General features: G+C 37.5%; 1 protein-coding gene across 1 annotated transcript in view; it reads left to right on the top strand.

The window, feature by feature from the left end:
- The window catches only part of APAF1 (apoptotic peptidase activating factor 1), a 76,291-nt gene that overhangs the window by 41,312 nt on the left and 16,210 nt on the right, over positions 1 to 18,769 (top strand). The window contains exons 17-22 of the mRNA XM_006084110.3: positions 1,282 to 1,443; positions 5,367 to 5,495; positions 8,557 to 8,682; positions 10,500 to 10,619; positions 14,387 to 14,503; positions 16,792 to 16,917. Coding sequence (XP_006084172.1) covers positions 1,282 to 1,443; positions 5,367 to 5,495; positions 8,557 to 8,682; positions 10,500 to 10,619; positions 14,387 to 14,503; positions 16,792 to 16,917 — 780 coding nt within the window. The remainder of the gene's footprint in view (positions 1 to 1,281; positions 1,444 to 5,366; positions 5,496 to 8,556; positions 8,683 to 10,499; positions 10,620 to 14,386; positions 14,504 to 16,791; positions 16,918 to 18,769) is intronic.

Here is an 18,769-nt window from a genome sequence, read left to right as displayed (position 1 = left end):
GAAAGGAAGGAAGGAAGGGAGGAAAAAGAGAGAGGGAGAGAGAGGAAGAAAGAAAGAGAGGAAGAAAGAAAGGCAATTGCTTGGTTTGTCTTCCGATTTCTACTTGTAAATGTTTTCTGTTTAGTTCAGTCATTTTCATGTGTCTTGTATTTCTCTGGTAAGGTTGAATATAGGTTTATGATTGGCAGAGACCTTGTCATCTTCTTGTTGTATCTCTTTGATGTTCGTAGAACACAGTTAAACTTAAAACATGCAAATAATACATTGTATTGGCATATACCTCTTCCAAGGAAATACTTGAACCCCTTTGGGCACTTTTTTTGTTAGATTCTCTAGAAAAGAAGATACGTTAAAGCTACTAGGTGACTCCTAAATTATAGTAAGGTAAATTCTCTTGATACTGATCCTCTGGTTGAATCTTTCTTAATTTTAATAAAATAAAATAAATATTTTTATTGATTTCAGAAAGGAAGGGAGAGGGAGAGAGAGATAGAAACATTAATGATGAGAGAGAATCGTTGATCGGCTGCCTTCTCTACATCCCCACTGGGGATTGAGCCTGCAACCCAGGCATGTGCCCTGACCAGGAATTGAACCATGACCTTCTGGTTCTTAGGTCGACACTCAACCACTGAGCCATGCCAGCCGGGCTGGCTGTCATTTTTAATGTTGAACTCCTGATGTCAGACTCTTTAGATCTTTTGTGTTGATCTGATGGGGTATTCAGAGAAAAATCTTCAGTCTTCTACCTGTAGAGTATGTCTGGCTGACAAGTTCTGAGAAGATTTCCAGGCAGAGCTTTCAGCATATCTTCTAATTTCCCTTTTTGCAGAATGGTGTCTCTGGATGCTAGATTATAACTTGGCTTGGACTGGGTCCCCTGTTCACATCTACTGCATGCTGTCCAGGCTGTAGATGTGAAGCGCATTTCACACCTGGCACAGCAGAGGGCAGCAGTGGCAAGTTGTTCGTCTTCATCTCACTTTTCTTCCAAGCTCAGCCTACTGTCCACACAGCCTTCTCCACACATGCAAGGCTCTTTAAACATTTTATTTAGTTTTCCATTCTGCATTTCAGGCAGTGCTTCTAATTATTTTCTTTTTAGGAATATACTGAATGAAACTGGAGTTCTTAATTTAAAAGTTTTATAAAAATAATAAGTAAAAATAATCATTAAGTAAAGTGAGTAGTTTGCGGGATATTTAATCCTGGTGGCATTCTAGAGGTGTGATTTGAGATTAAAATAAACTTAAAATGTTTTGGTTATGTTTGTAATTAAAGCTTTGGGATGTGAAATCAGCAAATGAGAGGAAAAGCATTAATGTGAAGCAGTTCTTCCTAAGTTCGGAGGAGCCTCAAGAGGATATAGAAGTGATCGTGAAATGTTGTTCGTGGTCTTCTGACGGTTCTAAGATAATGGTGGCAGCAAAAAATAAAATCTTTGTAAGTACCAATATTTTAAAAAGCCAAATTTAAAAAACATTAAAACTTCTGTTGATTTTTGCATTTTTACATTGTTTATTGAAATAAATAAAGTATAGCTACATGATTTAGCTCTGTGCTCTAGGGGATGTCGATAGGCCTTGTGAGAAAAGGTCTCCATGGTCATACAGGTTTAGGAATGGCATGTGTTGCTTCCCTCTTATAAGTAATTAGTGTATACTAACCTATTTAAGGCTTCAAGATGTTGTTTGATTCAGTGTTCCTCAGATTAAGAGCATAGAATACTTTCTGTAAGAGCATAGAATACTTTCTGTATCACTTCTTGTTGTTGTTGTTTTAAAATTTTGAATATGTTAGTTCAGGTGATTAAAACTTTTTTTTTTAATCCTCACCTGAGGACATGTTTTCATTGATCTTGGAGCTAGAGGGAAGGAGAGAGAGAGAGAGAGAGAGAGAGAGAGCGAGCGAGAGAGAGAGAGAGAGAGAGAGAGAGAGAAACCTTAATCGGCTTCCTCCTGTAAGCACCCAAACTCTAGGGATCAAACTCGCAACCTGGGTACATGCCCTGACCAGGAATCGAACCTGCAACCCTTCGGTGTACAGGACGACGCCCCAACCACCTGGCCAGGGTTTAGGTGATTTTAAAAGTGCTTTCTTACCCCTAAAATTTTGTGATTTTGTGACTGATAAGCAAAAAATACTCATCAATGCCTGAAGACAATTGTGAGATTTCTATGAAGTAAATGAGGAAGATATGCAAAAAAAGTAAAAGACAAGGAAATGCCTTCCTCCTCTTTCAAATCTAATAATAGCTTATATTTGTAATTTCTTTTCATATAAATACCCAAGGGACAAGCAGATTGCAATTGCCCAATGATAATAATGAGACAAATGAGGTTTAGAACAGCCAAGGAATTTGTTCAAAGTTACATCATGACTTGGAGAGCCAGGTTTTATGGCTCAGCAACATTCCATTCCAACAGTAATTTTAGAAGACTTGAATAAGAGATATTACAATTTTATTTTTAGCTTTATTGAGGTATAATTGCCAGATAAAATGTAAGATATTTGAAGTGTATAATGTGATGATTTGATATATCACTATACACTATGAAAAGATTCCCCCAATCAAAATAATACAACTGTTATCTCACATGTTTACCTTTTTTTGATGAGAACATTTAAGTTTTATTCTCCTCACAAATTTCAGTTATGCAATAGTGTTCTTAACTATAGTCACCATGTTATACATTAGATCCTCAGACCTTATTCATCTTATAACTGAAAGTCTGTATTCTTTTACTAACTTCTCCCTTTTCCCCTCATTTCAGATATTACATTTTAAAGAACACATTGAAATATACCATATAGTTATATAAAAACTCACTGAGAGACTGTTTACATTATTATTATCGATCTAGTAGCTGTGACCCTTGGATCTTGGCTGCTTATAGGTTTATACCCCTTTATCAGGAAACTAAATAAAAATATCTCCTTTTGTCTTAAATTTGTGAAAGACTATAAGAACGAAAAGGAACCACTAAATTTACAACTTGAAGATTACAAATATTTTTTGTTGTAAAATATATAGATGTAAAATTTGCCACTTTAAGCATTTTAAAATGTACAATTTAGTGACATTAAACATATTCACAGCAGTGTACAACTGTCACCACTGTTGCTAAAAATATTTTTCATTTCAAACAGAAACCCTAACCCTAACCCGAACCCTAACCCTATAACTAGTAAGTAAAAACTCCATATCCCCTTCTCCCTGGAATCTCTAGCGACCTCTAATCTAATCTTTGATTTTGCCTATTCTTATTTAATGTAAGTGGAATCATAAAATATTGAACCTTTTGTGTCTGGTTTATTTCATTTAGCATACTATTTTTAAGGTTCATCCATATTGGAGCATGTATCAGAACTTTTATGGCTACCTAATTTTCCATTATATGGATACACCACATTTTGTTTATCCTTTCATTTGCTGATGGACATTTGGGTTGTTTTCAACTGTTGGCTATTATGAGTAATGTTGCGATGAACATTGGAATGCAAGTATCTGTTTGAGCCTCTATTCTCAATTCTTTTGTGTATGAACCTGGAGATGGAAGTGCTGGGTCATAGGGCAATTCTGTACGTAGCTTTTTGAGGAACCACCACATTTTTCCATAGCATCTGCACCATTTATATCCCCATTAGCAATGTACAAGAGCTCCAATTTCTCCATATCCTTGTCAACACTTATTTTCCTTTATTGTATTATAATCACCCTATTACATGAAGTGGTATCCCATTGTAGCTTGAGTTGCATTTCCCTAGTGACTAATGGTGTTGAGTAGAATTTGAACATTTTAGAAGATATGTTACAGTGAGAGAGGAAAATAGTTTTATATTGCATGAAATGCCTTCTTAGTTTAAAAATCTAGACCAGCTCCTTATTTTACCTGCTAAAATAAAGCTACCCACCCTAACTGGTTTGGCTCAGTGGATAGAGCGTCAACCTGTGAACTGAAGGGTCCCAGGTTCGATTCCGGTCAAGGGCACATGCCCAGGTTGTGGGCTCGATCCCCAGTAGGGAATGTGCAGGAGGCAGCCAATCAACGATTCTCTCTCATCATTGATGTTTCTATCTCTCTCTTCCTCTTCCTCTCTGAAACTAATAAAAACAAATATTTAAAATAAAATAAAATAAAGCTACCCTAAGATCGCCCTTAACTACATGTAGATCCCAATTTCTTACTTTTGGTCTCTCTATTCCCCTCCTCTTATTTCTTTCCAACTCTTTTGTGTTGTTAGTTCACACCTATTGTTAGGTATCTTCTTTTTGCTACTCAATAATCAGGATAGCTGGCTATATCATATTTGCCAAGTTTCCTCTCTCACTCTCAGCCATTAATTTTTAAAAATGACCTGTCCTGGAAGGCATTTTAAGTATGATTCCCTGTCCTTTGTGGTTCGCCCCTGATGTTGTTCTGCTTACCATCTGTGCATGCTGCATTCCCAGGACATTTTCATGGCTCCCGCTGAAGCTTATTTCCCTTTGTAAGGCTGCCTTGCCCTTACATTGCTATACTGTATATATATTGGTATCAGTGTTTGTATCATTTGGAAAAATTTTTGAAGAGTATACTCAGCATTTAAAAATATTTCAAGCCGAAACCGGTTTGGCTCAGTGGATAGAGCGTTGGCCTGCGGACTGAGGGGTCCCAGGTTCGATTCCGGTCGAGGGCATGTACCTGGGTTGTGGGCACATCCCTAGTGGGAGATGTGCAGGAGGCGGCTGATCGATGTTTCTCTCTCATCGATGTTTCTGACTCTCTATCTCCCTTCCTCTCTGTAAAAAATCAATAAAATATATTAAAAAAAAAATTCAAAAATTGAAATGAAGTTTGAGTTACTCAAAAGTAGCTCTTCTTTGGTTAAAAAATGGGAAAATGATTGATTGTAATGGAGTAATTTGGTAGCTCTGAAGAGAACTAGAAATGATTGAACTAATTTCATTTTAGCAAGCCTCTGCAATATATTATTTTGATCATCTTCATTTCTGATTATCTATTTTCTCTTTTGAATAAACAAGCATTAGGAAGAACTGCTCTATAAATTTGGCTACTCCATTTTTTTCACAGGGGTTCTGTTTCTCTCTAGGCCAGAGAGATCATCTGTGATAAATTTTCCTTTATAGGAAACATGTTTCAAGATGAGTGATATTTTAAGAGCATATATGTATTGATTTATATATTACTTCTGACTGTTAACAATATGTTAATTATCAGTAATTATAGTGTATTTTCAGGATTTATACTTTATATTTGAAATAGCGGGATATTCTTTTAGAAATAAATTTCGATTCCGTTTGGATATAGCTTGTTTTAAAAAATATTTTACTTTCATAGCTTCTCTCTTTTTTATGTTGACAGCTTCTTGACATTGATACCAGTGGCCTATTGACAGAAATCCATATAGGCCACAATAGCACCATCCGGTACTGTGACTTCTCCCCCCATAACCATTTGGCAGTGGTGGCTTTGTCCCAGTACTGTGTGGAGGTGAGTAATTGAATTTACGCTGTGAAGTCTGGGTCTCCAGAGGTACAAGGATGATGAAGAATGGGCTGCTTAAACCATTAACTGCTGAGGATGTTTGCTTGGGAAATTGTATTTTCTTCATGGCATAATGACTTATAGCTTTAAACTATATGGCCATCTTTATTATTTAGCAGGTTAAAGACTTGACTGTACGACAAATCATATTGGGGATGACAGTATTATTCACCAAGTATTTGTTGGATGGGTGGTATGTGCCATGGTCTGAGGAAACAGTGGAATGACCACTGGTTTTCGAAGCAGAAACAAAGCATCTCTTAAACAATAGGCATAGGCTCTTCTGTAAAAGTAATGATGAGAGCTGAGTCCAGTTTAGATTTCTTAGATCACTGAGAAGGATAAGATGGAAGATATATTTATAATTGGTTAACGTAGGATGTTCATAGCTAAGCACTAATGAATAAAATGACTCTTGTGTTTGTAATTTAGCACTTACCTGATAGGTTTATATTCAGAGTCTTTGCCTCTGGCCCTGGAAGAATCCCACCCAGTGAATTGGTATATTTTTTTAAAAAGCAATGAATTCCCTGATATTTTTCCTCCAAAGACAGTTTTTCCATGCTTTGTTACTACCCATTTTTTAAGTGGTTCTTACTACCAGGTAATTTGAAGTCCTTTCTGATTACAGTCCAAGAAAATGAGGATGGGCCTTTATCTGGAAAATTATTTGGTTCACAGGTTCTCTTCAAAGGAAGCTTGACTACTGCAAGCACTTCTTCAGTGTTCTGTGCTTATTTCAGCAATTTTTAGTGAGTTTGCCAATCTTGCCCCTTACTCTGAAGGGGTGTGTGTGTGTGTCTGTGTGTATGTGTGTAAGTGAGAGAGAGAGAGAGAGAGAGAGTGTTGCTGAGCTATAGGCGTTCAGTATGGAGAGACAGATGAAATGAGAGTGAATGGATGAGTTCTGTAAGCTCCTCGTAATTCTAAGTTCAGCAATGCGACTTAGAATTTCCCTGCCAAGAATCGTTCCATTGGGAGCAGAGGCAGTGAGTGTGAACAAACTCCAGTCTATTTGAAACAGTGGGAAGTAGGGTGCTGTGGGCAGTGTTCTCTTTGGTAGAGGCCTTGGATTGAAATTTTCAGATCTGCTAGGAATCTTGCACCTTACCTGGAGATCCTCAAGGTAGGTGTGGTTGGAAATTTCCCCTTCCTGGATTTTTTTTTTTAATCCTTACCTGAGAATATGTGTGTGTTTTTTTGTGTTTTTTTAAAAAAAAATCATTATTATTATTGATTTTGGACATTGAGAAAGGGAGAGAAAGAAACATCAATGTGAGAGAGAAATATCGGTCTGTTGCCTCTTTTACGTGCCCTGAGTAGAGATCGAACCTGCAACCTTTTTGGTGTAGGGGACAATGCACCAGCTAACCAGTCACCTGGCTAGGGCCTGCTCTGGGTTTTGTAAGGATTTTTAGGAGGTGTGGAGATGCAACCCATCTTTCTGCTTTTCCTGTCACTTCTAAAATCTTTGTCCTATTCTTAGAAAGCTCCTGGGAACATTATCTTTTCTTCTTGAAATACAGGGATGAGGTTTGGGAGGCTCCGGGTAACAAAGAAATGATTGGGGGAGAACTGAAAAGGAAGAGAGGGAAGGATTTCAAGGGAGATTTTTCAGTAGTATAACCACTTTCATCTCTGTGTCCCACCTTGGACTCTAGAGATAAGGCAGAGAAAATTTCATGTACTTAATTTGTAGCCATAGAACTCACTGATTGAAAACCACTGGGCATGTGATGAAGCACTTGTTTGTCCATGCTATTCTGAAATCATAAAGTAGGTCTGTAATTCAGAGTGTAATGAGAGGAACTCGGGCACATATGGTACTTCATTAGACTGGAATATATTTGAGTCATTTACAGCAGTACTGAGGACAGAATACAGCCGGGCTGGTGGTAGACACTGACAATTTGTAACAAGCATGAATAACAGGAGAAATGTGTACATGTACAATTAGTACCTTCATTTGTTATAGGATTTTGCAATCAGTTGAAATGAGGATTAGATGACAGTGGAAAATAGTCTGAATATAGAAGCTTCTTGTGTTCATCTATTTTTTAATTGATTTTTAAAAAACACATAAAACGTTTGCATGATTCTAAACCAAAGCTTTATAATAAGTTATACTCAGAGAAGTCTTGCTTTCATCATTATCCCTTCCCCTCCACTCTTTTCCACCCCTGTCCATAGATAACCATTTTGGTTTTTGTTTAACATTCCAATGTTTCTTTTTGCATATATAAGCAAGTATTTATACGTACTATTTATCTCCACATTTGTATCCATTTATATATTTACTGTTTCTTATTTTTTTGTATTGCATAGTGTGTATATACATATGTGTATATATTCTTCTACAGAAATACATATACTCTGCTTTGTTTTTGTAAGCAGCATTGCCCAGAAACTAGTCATTATCAGGATGCTTTTCTCATTACTGTTTTTGGCCTCATAGTATTCCATTCAATGGGTAATATATGTAATTTATTCAGTTGGTCCTGTTGGTCATTTGGGTTGTTTCCAGTTTTTTGCGATAAAAAATAATAGAATGCTTGACCAGGTGGCTCAGTTGGTTGGAGTGTTGTCCCATGCACCAAAAGGTTATGGGTTTGATTCTAGTTAGGGCATACACCTAGGTTGTGGGTCCTATCCCTAGTTGGGGTGTGTACAGAGGCAATAATAAATGTTTTTCTCTTTCTCTCTGTCCCCCTTCCTCTCAAATTAATAAACATATCCTAGGGTGAAGATAAAAATAAATAAATAAATAATTAAATATATAAAATAATGAAATCAATGAATAGTCTGCACAAGTCATTTAGTATCTATAATAATAAAAGCGTAATATGCTAATTAGACTGGACAGCCGAACAACCTTCCGGACGTCCTTCTGGACGAAACCAGGGCTGCGAGGGCTGAGCCCCTTGCACGGATTTCGTGCATTGGGCCTCTAGTACATATATAAAATGCTTATGATTGTGACTTCCTGTATGCTGTGTTTATTCTGTAGTTGTGGAATGTGGACTCCTGTTTAAAAGTGGCTGATTGCAGAGGACATTTAAGTTGGGTTCATTGTGTGATGTTTTCTCCTGATGGATCTTCGTTTTTGACATCTTCTGATGACCAAACAATCAGGGTGAGAAATACTGACATTTTTGTTTTAGACATTTATTGATGGTAAGCTAAACCTCCTACAAATTAAGAAATTGAGCCGAAGCCGGTTTGGCTCAGTGGGTGGAGCGTCGGCCTGCGGACTCAAGGGTCCCAGGTTTGATTCCGGTCAAGGGCATGTACGTGGGTTGCGGGCACATCCCGTGGGAGATGTGCAGGAGGCAGCTGGTCGATGTTTCTCTCATCATCGATGTTTCTAACTCTCTATCTCTCTCCCTTCCTCTCTGTAAAAAATCAATAAAATATATTTAAAAAAAAAAAAGAAATTGATGGTCAGTATCGGGGGAAGTGAAATAGGAAACCAGTACATTTAGATTTATCTTTGAAAAGTGCTATTATGTGGACATAACAGTTTCATTCATTTAGGACATGTTCATTGAATATTACTATGGGCCAGGTGCTGAAGGAGTCCAGTGATTAAACTGTATTTTGGATTTGATTCCTCAGAGTAGTATTGACTACTTCCTCTACCTTGAATTCCCACATCTAGTTTCTTGCCAAATCCAATGGATCCTCCCTTTCCATTTTCTATCATTTATTTCTACTTTTCCATTTCAAGTTTAAATACTCCTTACCTGTTGCCTCTCTTGTATTAGATTCTGCCTTGGTTTTCTACTTGCTGCTTCTAAGATATTTTCCTTATGTGCATATAGCCATGTTATTTTTGCTAAAACAACAACCAGATAGTGGCTCCTTTGCATACCAAAGTAAATGTGTACTAAATCTCCTATCAAATTTTTCTACAGTATGGCCTCATTCTGCTGCAGTCCGTCTTCTAGTTTATTTCTATAGGTGACCTACACTAAACTGCTCACATTTCCCCAAGCATCTTATAGTTCCTTGCCTCTTTACCTTTGCTTATGTGGTTTCTTGTGTTTGGAATACCCGACTTCTCCGTACCTCTCCTTATTAAAGTCCTAACGGTCCTACAGGCCACAGGACTCCTCTGAAGCCTTTCCTCGTGTTTCATTTGGGGGACTGTAACTCTCAGTCATTTTCTTATGGTACTTACCAAACCCTGCCTTGGACTTCGGGATACATTTGATGTACTCCTCATCTCTAATACTCTGTTGCTCCTCTGACTTGTGCACATATTTTAAATGATAAATTTGTTGAGGCCAGGGACTCTGGTTTGTCTCTGTAGCATCTAATACAGTGTTTTATACAAACTGTAACTAAAATTCATGTAGTATATACTGTATGCCTGATGTCATGCGAAGTGCTGTACATGTGTTTGCTGATCCTCACAACAGTCTTTTGTGCAGCTGAGGAAACAGACACAGAAAGGTTAAGTCAGTGCTACACAAAGTGCCAGTCTCAATAAGCTTGAGCCAGAAGGATAATCCATGCACTGCTTCTTTCATCAAGGAGTCTTGTTTAAAAAAATCACTAAGTACACTGTTAACAGTGTGTAGTGTAATAGAGTGGATTTACATTCTGGTCCAAGCCCCTTATCTTGGTATCAAACAGTTTGAGAACCAGCAGAAGGTTCTTATCTTTGAATAGCACTGGGTTTACATAATCTGTCCAAAGTTACAGGTAGAACTAGAATTTACACTAAGGCATTTGGGCTCTAGCACCCATTACTTCAATACTAACTGCTTCTTACTATAGCATGTAATTAATAAATGTTTATTGTTGAATTATAATCAAATGATTGAATATTTTTTAGCATGATAGGCATTTTGAGTGTGAAGCTTGTTTTGTATTTTGCTAAGGCTTGTCTTTATTAAGATTTTGAGAATACAGTAATCTTATTTTTTTTTTAAATCTCTTAATCAGCTCTGGGAGACAAAGAAAGTTTGTGAGAACTCTGCTATAGTGTTAAAGCAAGAAATAGATGTTGTATTTCAAGAAAATGAAGTGATGGTTCTGGCAGTTGACAATATAAGACGTCTGCAAGTAAGTATTTTTTAGAAAACAATTAGAAATTTTTAAAAAAAATAAGTCTTTATTGTTGAAAGTATTACATATGTCCCCTTTTTCACCCTCATTGACCCCCTCTAGCCCTTCCCGAGTCCCCCACCCCAGGACCTCACCACCCCATTGTCTGTGGCCATGGGCCATGCATATATGCATACAAGGTTCTTGGGTGAACTCACAATTCACAATTTTTCTTGTTTGCTTTTGGGCTTGGGCTCAGGCACAGTTGTCTAGTATCCAACAGATGCTCAGGTATCAGTTGACTAAGTATATAGGTCTTGAGCTGAGGCTCAGATAGTATTTGGAAACATCTCATTCCTCTTCTGTTGGTATCAGTGGCACATGCCTTGATTTGCATGGAGTCTAGGATATCATGAGGACAAACTTGAACTTGTCCACAGCAATGATTTAGACATGTCTGTTCGAGTATGCAAGGGGGATGGGCATACCAATGGGAGTGTTATTACAGGGAAATGATAACAGGGTCTTTGGAAGAACAAAATCACATCAAGTGAGGAAGGAGTCTGACCCACTGGAACTGAGCTAGAAGGAGCGGGGCTTCACATACTGAAATACACCTGTTTATTCACTCATTTATTCACACATTTGTTCAAAAATATTTCTTGAATGCTTCTTATGTTTCTGAAACGGAAAAGTTTTTTAAAAAAATATATTTTTATTGATTTCAGATCGGAGGGGGGGGGGGGAGAGAGAGAGAGAGAGAGAGAGAGAGAGAGAGAGAGAAAGAAATAGAGAAAGAGAGAAACATCATTGATGAGAGAGAACCATTGATCAGTTGCCTCCTGCACGCCCCACACTGGGGATTGAGCCCACAGCCCGAGCATGTGCCCTGACCTGGGAATCAAACTGTGACCTCCTGGTTCATAGGTCGACGCTCAACCACTGAGCCATGTCGACTGGGCAGGAAAAAGTTTTTAAGGCAAAATTGAAAAGGCTCTATCATTTAGGGATCCAAACAGATGTACCTTAGATCTTGCCCCTCAACGAGTGGGACACATAAGAGGAAGGCATTTCTTGACTGGCTGATGAGGAAAGGAGCCCTAGAGTCAGGTCCATTGGCAGAGGATTGATAGGAGTTTTGAGTGGTGGTAATTTAGAGCAGATGTCTTCAGGATCATTGGGCTTAAGATAGGTAGCAAGAAACATAAGAGAATGCAATGAGGTGGTGAAGCAGAGCTAGAAGAAAGAGAGAAACAATAGAGAAGAGGAGAAAGAAATAGCAAGGGCTTTAGACAGAGACCGGCCAAGAGTAGGCCAGAGCTGAACATGTTCTAATGCTGCAAACCTCAGCCTGATGTAGTGGAGAGAACAGTGACTTCACTCAGGAGACCCAGGTTCAAGTCCCGGCTATATTATCATTAGCTAGTTCTGTGATGTGGAGTAAACTGCATCCCTTCTCTGAGCCTCACTTTTTTCAGAAGTCTGTGAGCTGGTTATATGGTCAAGGTGGAATTAAATCCAGGAGACAAGTACCTGAGAGTAAATTGCCTATGGCATGTGATAGTTTTTCCTTATCTACTGTGGAGGTCAGTCAGGCTGTGAGACACCCCTATATATGGCTTGTTCTGTATTTTACAAATTTTACGTTCATCCTTAATATGTTGATGCGGATCACCTGATGCCTTGTATTTCTGGGATGGATTGGGATGTGGGTTGAATGTGAATTCCTCATTAATTTAGCAAACTGGTTCTTCACCTTGGGAGATTTTTCACTGCAGTATTTTTGTCTTCAGTGTTCTCATGCTTCTATTTCCTTCATTAAATTTGTGCAACCTTTCTTTAACAGTTATCATTACTGTGAGACTTAAAAAAAGTTATTTATATATATAAAAGCCTAAGCGACCTTTACGACCGGTTGACCGAACGACTGGTCGACCGGTCACTATGATGTGCACTGACCACCAGGGGCCAGACGCTCAATGCAGGAGCTGCTCCCTGGTGGTCACTGTGCTCCCTCAACCAACATCCTGCAGTTGGCCAACCTCCTACAGTCCCTCCCTCTGGCCAGCCGGCCCCCATCAGCCCCGATCAGGACTGGGTGAGATAGCCCTGATTGGCTCCGATCCCCAGCCAGGCTGAGGAACCCCATCCATGCACAAATTCGTGCACCGGGCCTCTAGTCTGACTATTGCCATTTTATTCTATGGCAATGATTGTGGGAGACTTTTGAGGATAGTTTTTTTCTCTTCTTAGAAGCTCAGCCATTTAGGGACAAATAATAGTTGCTTTAAGTGAACAAAACATTTTTTAGTCACTTCTTTAAAAAATATAAAAATCGATTTTTGAGAGAAGATATTAAACTTTTAGAAGTTCCGTCTTTATTTTGAATGTCTACTAGATCAGGATGTGCTGGGTAAAATACTGTAAAGAAAAAGCTACCTTGATTGATTGACCCTATAATCTTGTACCTGAAATAAAGATTACTGCTTATTTCATACTAGAGGCCCTATGCAGGAAATTCGTGCAAGAGTAGGCTTTCGCAGCTGAGGCAGCTGCCTCGATCCCACCCTTCCTTGCAGCCACGGTGGCTGCCTCGATCTCGTGGCTGCAGCCCCGGCTTCATCTAGAACAGTGGTTTTCAACCTGTGGGTTGTGATCCCTTTGGGGGTCGAATGACCCTTTCACAGGGGTCGCCTAAGACCATCGGAAACATATATATAATTACATATTGTTTTTGTGATTAATCACTATGCTTTAATTATGTTCAGTTTGTAACAATGAAAATATATCCTGCATATCAGATATTTACATTACGATTCATAACAGTAGCAAAATTACAGTTATAAAGTAGCAATGAAAATAATTTTATGGTTGGGGGTCACCACAACATGAGGAACTGTATTAAAGGGTCACGGCATTAGGAAGGTTGAGAACCACTGATCTGGAAGGTTGTCCGGAAGGATGTCCGAGCGGCCATTCTGTCGGTGTTCAGTTGATTTGCATGTTATGCTTTTATTATTATAGATTGAAAAATAACTCAAGATATTGAGGTTGTAACACTCAGTCAGAGAGAGGTATCTGACAATTGATTTAAGCTTGAGAAATATTTTCCTAGGTCACATGTTTTAGTTGTGTGATAAGCTCTCTTTATCAGGGGATTTAAAAAATAATAATTAGCATTGGTACATGTTATGAAATTGGGTACTTTTAGTTTCAGTTTACAAGTCCAGCCACCCACATAATGCTCATGGTTTCTTCTCCAATGCTCCCCCCTCCCCCCAAAAAAGGGAAAAAATAATTTATATTGCCTTGTGAGTGATTTGGAGATTAAAAACCCATTTTAATTTTAATTTGCCTTTTTATGTAATGTCTGTCTCAGTCTTGTTTTCACCAACCCCTTTGAATAATATCAGAAAAGTGTCTTTTTACAAGTGATGGCCCTATTAAAACGGGCTCTGTGAAGAAATGGAAAACGGTGTGGAGCTAGCTGTGGGGTTAGAAATCAGACAGCTGTGTCTGAGGTGGAGGGCACAGCAGCTGCTTTTTAAACCTTTTAAAGCTCATTTTTTCTTATGAAAATGTATTTGAACTGCAAAGGTGAAATGGAAGGACAGCGTGAAGTGCTAAACGCAGCTGCTGAGACTAGGAAAGGGCTTTATTGTTCCCTTGGGCACTCTTATTGGTTATTTTCTCTGTTTTTATTATTTTTCAATTGAAGTCTCTGTTCTAAGGAACAAAAACTGCTCTTTCAGACTAATAACTGATTGTGTCTTATTTTTCATTAGCTCATTAATGGAAAAACAGGTCAGATTGATTATCTGACTGAAGCTCAAATTAGTTGCTGTTGCTTAAGTCCGCATCTTCAGTACGTTGCATTTGGAGGCCACGATGGAACCATTAAGGTATTCAGTTCTCAACTCCAGTCAATCTGTGCAATATAGTTATTTATTTAAAATTAATCATGGGTCTGGCACGTGGACATGTACTACATAAATCTGTGTTAGACCAAAGATACTCTTACAATTCTGTTGGTTGTATATTTTCAGATTGCCTTTACTATTGTTTCTCATACTTTTTGTCTTTTTGTGTTCCTTATTCTCTACTTAGTTGTTTTGCCTTTTTCAGAGTATATCAAATACTATCAGAGCTTCTATTACTTTGCAAAGAGCATTTTTTTCTCTTCTTAGAAGTGCAGCCGTTTAGGGATAAGTTGTTTCCATTTTGGTACTGATAAGGTTCGTTGGGAATATCAGTGCAGGATTGCCTGTGCTTACCTGTTTCACCACCCCTTGCTCTTCTTCTTCTGTACACCTGTTCACCACCTGAAATTCTTAACTTACCAAACAAGACCAAATAAATAATAAAAGCAGGTTATATGACAAAAAGATAGTGTAACAAAAATCATTTTGGATAAAAATGATTTTCTCACAGATGAAATTCATCACAAATGCATATTTTATTTAGTTATATAATAGTTTCTCAAAGAACATTGGCTTCTTCAACTTTTTCTCACCCAAGCTTTTTGGAATTTGTTCTTAATGTATTAATTTATTAATTATTTCTTAATATATTAATAGCTATATTTATGTTACTTTTTATTCATTTTTATGAGGAATTACACAAAATATTCTCCTGTTCATATTGACCCACAAAGGGGAGACTATATATTCATACACAAAGTGAAAAAGAAAGCTTTTGGAAATTGATGTCAGTGTTATGGAATGTTAGCCATGTCTCTGGTGGCATGGATTCAGAGCTAAGGCTTTGGGTTTTCTTTTCATTATCCTGAAAAGTTGTTTATTAATTGTGAAGATGGCTGCTACTCCGAAAAAGTGTATTGTGGATGTTTGTTAAGCAAGGAACGGTTGTACATTTACGGGTGAACCTTGCTCTTCTCTCAGTCTCATCTCGCAAATTTGTACACAAGTATTATTTATTCCTAAAGGATCTTTGGCTCCCCTTTTCTTTTTTAGCTTGTTGCCAGCACTACATTCTTTTTGTTTTTACTATCTAATCTTATCCTTATCCCCCTTAAAGTCATCAAATAATATTCAAATAATATAAATAACATAAGTGAATAATGTAAAATTACTGCCACTTAACTGTTTTTAACCTATAAAATGACAATTTTATGTGATTCAGCCTAGTAACATCAAATAATAACAGCTACTATGTATTAGGTATTTACTGTGTCACATGCTCTCGTTGGATGTTAGTTATTCTTCTTCTTTTACAGATAGATGTCTGAATTCCTAGTTTCCACAACTTTATAAAATCAGTAAGTGGCAGAGCTAAGATTCAAACCCTGAGCTTCTCTGCTCAACTATTAGGCCCTCCCCCCAGGGGAATTATGAGATCCTCTATCCTGCTCATCCAGGAAGGCTTTTATTCCCACAATCCCCTGTGCTTTCTACGGGACCTTATTTCAGACATGCAGGTTAGGTTTGAAATTCTGCAATCTCCTATTTTAGCATCATCTGTATTTTCCTTAGGCTTCCTTGAGTACATTGGGCAAAGAAACCATGTTTACTTTTTGGGGAGGGGTGAGTTCATTTGAAAACCTTTTTACATAGTCATTTTAGTTCTTCTACCACATTTTTTCTTCTTCTGATTTTACATGTTACCACTTTCTTAATCTCTGAATCTGGCATATTAATCTTTAGCCCTTTTAAGGCTTCTCAGTACAATGCCTTCCAGCCCACTCACATCCTCTTTTCCTTACCTGTCTCCCTCATTATCCTTTATCTTACCTTGTCTCTGTGTTGTTTTGTAAAGACCTTGCCTTGTCTCTCATCCATCTTAAATGTCATTTTCTTTTTGGACGTTGAGCCCAGACTGCCACTTGTTTGATGAATTGGATAGTTGACTACTGAGAAGGACCACTGGTTCCTACTGCCATGTGGTCATTCCAGTGAGTCTTAACAGGTAGTTTAAGCAAAAAACTCACAAAACGCACATGTGTCTCATCCAGTGAGTGTTTTAATTTAGGGTGTGTGTGTGTGTGTGCGCAAGCGCGTTGGTGTGCATGTATGGATGTGTACCATTCATTTGTGGCTTTAGTTAAATTGAAAGCACTATATGAGATGGAAGTTCTATACCCTTCTGTAGTTGATTTAATAACTTTGGGGTGATAAGCTTGGGTCTTGCTGAGTTTCTTTGTATTAATTTTCTGTGGTTTTCTACTTTGAAGATTTTAGAACTCCTAAACAACAGACTCTTCCAATCCAGGAATGGGCACAAGAACACTGTACGGCACATCCAGTTCACAGCTGATGGGAAGACTCTCATTTCAAGCTCTGATGATTCTACAATTCAGGTGAGAAGGAGGATAAACTCCTAACACACGTAACTCTGACTTTATCAAAGGAACACTTTGATTATGGCTCACATCTGGTGTGAATTTTAAACATTTATTTAACATCATATTACTCTGGGCATACATTCAGACTATGCACATTGTTTTAGATGAAACCGATTTATGTTTCATATTTTTCTATAGGTGAGGCAGGCAATTTAACTTAGAATTCTCTGTTGGAAGGTTGTTTATTTTGAAAATCAAGGATTCATTTGAATTCTCCCATCTGCCTTGGTATTTGGATTTGTATTTACTTTTTGCCACATTTATGTAATGTCTCTTTATTTTTCTTTATAGCAATAAAATCTCATTGAAATAATTTCATTCTCTCTTTTAAGGAGAAGATGTTTATTATAGGGATGAATCTTTTGAAAAAAGAATAGTTCACCATAATGAATGATTGTGGCTATAAAGGCCTTAAGCCTACTATATGTTCTTTTAAAATTTATTTTTATCAAATTTCAATGCACATACTTTTAAGACTTAAGGAGTAGTACTATAAAAAACAGACTCTCCCATTTCTCATTCTCCAGAAGCACCACTTTTAGCTTTTTCTTTTGATATTTATCTTCATGTTCCATGTTGCATGATTATAAAGCTAATTCTTGATTTTTATTTTGAGGATTTATCTACTTACCTCCTTATATGAAAATTTGGCTTTTTTTTCTTCTCCCACTTACCCTACCTATGATTTAGGCATATACCCTTTTATCAATCCTCACTATCTCTATATAACAAAATTTTGGTTAGGTCATTAGTGACGTCATTATGACTAAGTAGACTAAGTGTATTATGAATGTCTTTCTTACTTAATGCAATTTAGGAAAGTTCTGCCTTTGAGTAGATGTAGCTGGAAATTATTTTACCCTAAAACATTGCTATTAATAATTTAATAAGAAGAATAATTTACACTATTCAAAGCTATTTTGGAAAAAATTTTTAAAAATACATTTTTATTGATTTCAGAGAGGAAGGGAGAGGGAGAGAGAGATTGAAACATCAATGATGAGAGAGAATCATCAATTGGCTGCATCCTGCACGACCCACACTGGAGATTGAGCCCGCAACCTGGGCATGTGCCCTGACTGGGAATCTAACCATGACTTCCTGGTTCATAAGCCGACGCTCAACCACTGAGCCACACCAGTTGGGCTATTTTGGAAAATTTTAATGTTATGTCTTTGTGAGTCCTATATGATTAGAAAGAAATTTGGCTTTAGTACAGAAACTTATTATAGGCTCCCATGGTACTGGTGTATTAGCTGTGAAACTGTGAAATATTCATCCTTCTTCCTTTCCAGATGACTTTGAAATGGGTAAAACTAAACTAGGTCTGATGCAATTCTGTTGAGTCATTGTATACTGTATAGCCTTTCTGTCAAAAGCTCAATTCAGGGGTTTTATATCCTGCTTAAAGATCAGATATTTTCAGCCAGAGGGAGTAATATTTTCTAGGAATATCTTTGGTATTGGAGTTAGGTTATTTTTAGAAATATAAGTTAAGTTGTGTTTCATCCTCTTTTTCTGCTTCACTAGGAATACTTTTTACATTTAAAATGTTTTATGAGTATACATTTATGTAACAAAACTCTTGGTAGGTATTTCCAAGAATAGACTGGTTTGAGTTTTTGGTATTTTAGTATAATTAATTGGAGTCCCCGTCCCCCGCCCCCCTTTATTGAGGTGTAATTGACAAAACTACATGTGTAAGACATACAATGTGATGATTTGATATGTGCACACAAATCCTCACCTTGCAGAGTTACCATTTTGGAGGTTTATTTTAATCATCTTTGTATCCTTAATGCTTGGA

This window comes from Myotis lucifugus, unplaced genomic scaffold, assembly GCF_000147115.1.
Source record: "Myotis lucifugus unplaced genomic scaffold, Myoluc2.0 scaffold_10, whole genome shotgun sequence".
NCBI lineage: Eukaryota > Metazoa > Chordata > Mammalia > Chiroptera > Vespertilionidae > Myotis > Myotis lucifugus.
The sequence above is the reverse complement of the archived record's forward strand: the minus strand, read 5'-3'. Positions and strand labels throughout refer to the sequence as shown.